This window comes from Saccostrea cucullata, unplaced genomic scaffold, assembly GCF_032062105.1.
Source record: "Saccostrea cucullata isolate Sc308-1 unplaced genomic scaffold, CSIRO_AGI_Scuc_v1 ctg14802, whole genome shotgun sequence".
Lineage (NCBI taxonomy): Eukaryota > Metazoa > Mollusca > Bivalvia > Ostreida > Ostreidae > Saccostrea > Saccostrea cuccullata.
In genome coordinates, this window is record NW_026918798.1 from 10,955 (window position 1) to 15,028 (window position 4,074).

At 31.4% G+C, this 4,074-nt stretch overlaps 1 protein-coding gene across 1 annotated transcript; it reads right to left on the minus strand.

Moving 5' to 3' along the window:
* Window positions 1-1,351: 1,351 nt before the first annotated feature.
* LOC134271433 (FMRFamide-activated amiloride-sensitive sodium channel-like) lies at window positions 1,352-4,071 on the minus strand (the record flags this gene model as incomplete). Its single annotated transcript, XM_062753634.1, has 7 exons — window positions 1,352-1,446; window positions 1,813-1,930; window positions 2,856-2,945; window positions 3,245-3,408; window positions 3,510-3,623; window positions 3,729-3,814; window positions 4,013-4,071. Coding segments are annotated over 7 exons (726 nt in total), but the record flags the coding sequence as incomplete, so codon positions are not given.
* Window positions 4,072-4,074: the final 3 nt, after the last annotated feature.

Consider the following 4,074-nt stretch of genomic DNA (forward strand, 5'->3'; position numbering starts at 1 on the left):
AACACAATATAAAGATATTTTTAAATCACATAAGAAAGAGTTGACATAACGTAATTATGTATCCACATCACGGAATGGAGTTTTGACATAATGTAATAAAGTGTTGACATAATATAAAGATATGTTCACATTATGTTATACACATTTTACACCACGTAATAAAGCACTGACATAAAGGTAAGATGTGTTCACCTCACATCATGATGCCCTCGCTGTAAAATAAAGATAAATCCATATCACGTAATAATGCTTTGATATAATAGAAATATACACTCTCAAAAAGGAATGGGCTTTTGACTTCATGTAATGATAAGTTTAATTATAAAACACAATTTACTTGACGTAATGCAATTTTGACCTCACATATTAAAGAAATGAAATGATGTAAAGAAACATTCATTTCACGTAATAAAGTTTTAACACAATGTAAACACATTATCACTTCACATAATGAATTTTTTACTTCAAGTTATGAAGCGCTGACATAATGAAAGGATGTATTTACTTCATGTAATGCAGCATTGACATGATGTTAAGATATATTTTCATCATCCCATAAAAAATGGACATAACGTAAAGATATGTTCACATCACGTAATGATAAATTGACGTAATAAATGCATAGTTGTATGCTATAAGGCAGTGATGGCGTTCCATATTTAATTGTAGTACATAGAATAACAATAGGATAACGAAAGATATAAACAAGGAATATACACTTCTGTTTCTCTGAATGTTTCCAGAAGTACATGTATACATAATTTAACACCATGAATTGTGTACAGTGAGTGAAAAAATAGGGAAAAAATTGCAATTAATTTTATTGTTATATCATGTGAGAGAAATGTGATGTTTGGATTCTGAAGAGGAGAAGCCTCTTCCTGTAACTGAGTGTATATTGGGCTTAATTCTGTATAAAGCACATGTGAAAATATGACACCTTTAGTCTAAATGATAACATTTTAAATTTAAATATCACTTATTACAGTCCACCATAATGTTTTTCACCAATTATAGTTTTATACGCAACCTACTTCGATAAACGACTAGGAACGTTATGATATAAATTCTTGAAATTCAAACAAACATAATGATTGCACTATTGAAAACAGCTTACCATATACGTTTCACTTGGCCATTTCCTTCCAGATAAACTTGTTTTGTAAACAAATTGTCTGAGGAAAGAAATGTTACAGAAATTATAATAATCCCCTATTGCAGTATATCTGAGAAGGAATTAATTCATATATGTCATTGATACATAAGATAATAAACTACTTTTTAAAAAAGTATTAGCAATATGATTTGAATGCCGTAATTGAAAATTCTTTATTTGTTTAAAGTAAGATGATTAATTTAGAACTTGCTTGCATGGACTGAGACAGTTGCAGGTAATAAGCTGGTTTTCAATCTGGTAGTTGACAAATTTTTCACAGTCAACATCCACTATAAATATGGAGAAAAAATATAAAGGAAATACGCTTATAGAAAGAAATATATTCGTAAGATACAAATGCCCTTCCTATGCATGCATTTCTCAGTCACGTTTATCAATTAAGAACATATACATGTATAATGAAATGTTCTTAAAGAAAAATGCTTAGATTCAAAATCCTACATCAGCTAGGATAAATAGTAAAGGAATCCTTCATAATTTCAGCAACAAAAATTAAGCTAATAACAAATTGAAAAAATAGGACAAGATTAATGTCAAAACTTTCACTCGCGCACTCACTCATCAATCCGCGCATCAACCTAAGTCCCTCCAACTTCTTTGCAAGGGGATATTAAGTAAACAACTTTTAAAATTACCATGGTGTAGTGAACAGGGCTTGTAACCATCATAGTTCCCGACATTCACATAGGACGTAGACGGTAAACAAGAACACCTCTCCATTATCTCCCTTTGCTTGCAGAGTTTCAAACAGGACTGAGTAAATAAAATCATTAAAACTATAATTAATAATAGTTTGTAAAAAAGATGTATGTTAATGAATTACAAGCTCTAGAGTACTGATTTATTTTATGTCTCTATAATATCATTTTCGAATAATGGATCAACTTTCTTTAGATTATTTTTCTTTTAAACATTCTAATCGAAAAGCTCAGTATAAATCTTCTGGATAGGAATTTTTTTCTTTGTTGTATTGAGCCCCTTTGTGCTCTCCAATTTATACCTGAAATACTACAGTAACTGGTTTGTTTAAGAGATAAATTTAATTTTTGAGAAATACATGAGGACATGAACCACGACGCCTTACGCCTGTATTTTTCATGATGCGCGTTAGTGCTTTTTGAAAAATATGCAGGTGTGAAGCGTTGTAGTTCATGTACCTCATGAATTTCAAAAATGAAATTCATATCTTATACTAAAACCATTTTCTGATGACTTGTAACATTTTTTGTCATTCAACGATTTTTCTTTTTTTTTTAGAAAAAAGTTGTACTATTTTTTGACTTCAATCACATTACAATAGTAATATTCTTACTCAACCCATGATAGTTCATGAGAACATGAACCTTTTCTAATTTGTAAAGAATCTTAAGGGAAAATAGTTGGAAATGTAAATATATTTCACTGTACACTGTCTGCAGAAGCATTTACAGACTTTTAGTCAGCGGCTATACAGAATAATATCGATATAAACAGTTGGCTTTCCCCACTAGCCACTCATCCCTCAACTTAAAAAAAAAACATGTTGCCCATTGCACTCACAAATGCAACTTACCCTTGTTCGACCTGTTTTGTGACAAGTTTGGTAAGGCTTGGCAAAGTGTTTCACAAGAAGGAGACGGACATGCATTTTAAAAAGTGCAGATTTTCAGATTGGTAAGTTATGACGTCACACACATACCGGAATTGTATATCGAATTCCAAACAGCCTCATAAAGTCTTCACCATTGTCACAATTACCATGTGGCTGTGATGCCCGATGGATCGATAGCTAGAAAAAGGTAAACATGGTTTCTCTAAACACGGTGTATTTTATGTACTTGTGTCATCTTGTTGCGATAATATTTTTTCTACTGTTTTAATGAAATAAATTTGTTTACAGGTGAATTATACCATTTACTTATATGTCATGGGAAAAAATGAAAGTGATAATACAGTAATTAATTAAACAACATTTTTTGTTTGTTTGAGGCAATTTTATTTACCTACAAAATGGATAAAACTACAGTGCATGTCTTCAGATTAATACATTGTGCAAGGAAATTAACCATTAAATCTTTACATGAATACCATTCTCATTCCTATTGTTGTTTCATATGAAGGGTTGAGGGTGAAGCCTTCATCCTCTGGAAATGGAAGAGTTCCAGGTTCGTGAATTACCAGCCTTACGCCATGAGCGTCCATGTAGTTGTCAATATACTCTGAAGTCTCAATATTTAATGTCAGTCTTAATCCTATCAACATAAAACTCATATAATAATAACAATTTAACACTTATAACCTTCACTTTTTTTATGGCTTTTTTATTGTTTCATTTTTTTTTATTTTTACAAACCAAGAAGCGGTCCAGATTGCTTCGTGACGAAGGAACTGCTTTCAATGGTGTAACAGTTGCCATATTCCAAAGACTGGAAAAGGGTAAAGTTTCTGAAATGTACATTTAAAAAATCTTACAGATGATATCATATCAAGGAAAGGATCCTTTGATAGAAGTACATATATTCATATAACAGTAACTTAATCATTCGATTCTGATATATTTGATGATTGAAACTTACTCGAGTGTAACATTCTTTTCCATCGAATGCACATGATAACAACATGTCCGAAATATTGTGACCAATGTCCTCTCTGATGTCTCTAAAAGGAAAAATGTTTAAAAAAAATTGGCAATATTTTTATAGATAACAAGAGGTTAATGGGCCATGTACATGTAGTTTATTATTGTATATCTGAAATGTTGCTATGCACCGTGGATTCCGCTTTTTTGTGGTATTTCAGCCAATTATTTGTTGCGAGACTATCTTGAGTCATGCTGCTCAATTTTTAAAGTATTACCTGGCGTTCTTTTGAAATGCGGATCGAAAACTCGACACTCGTTTGTTCCACTCATCCTGAAC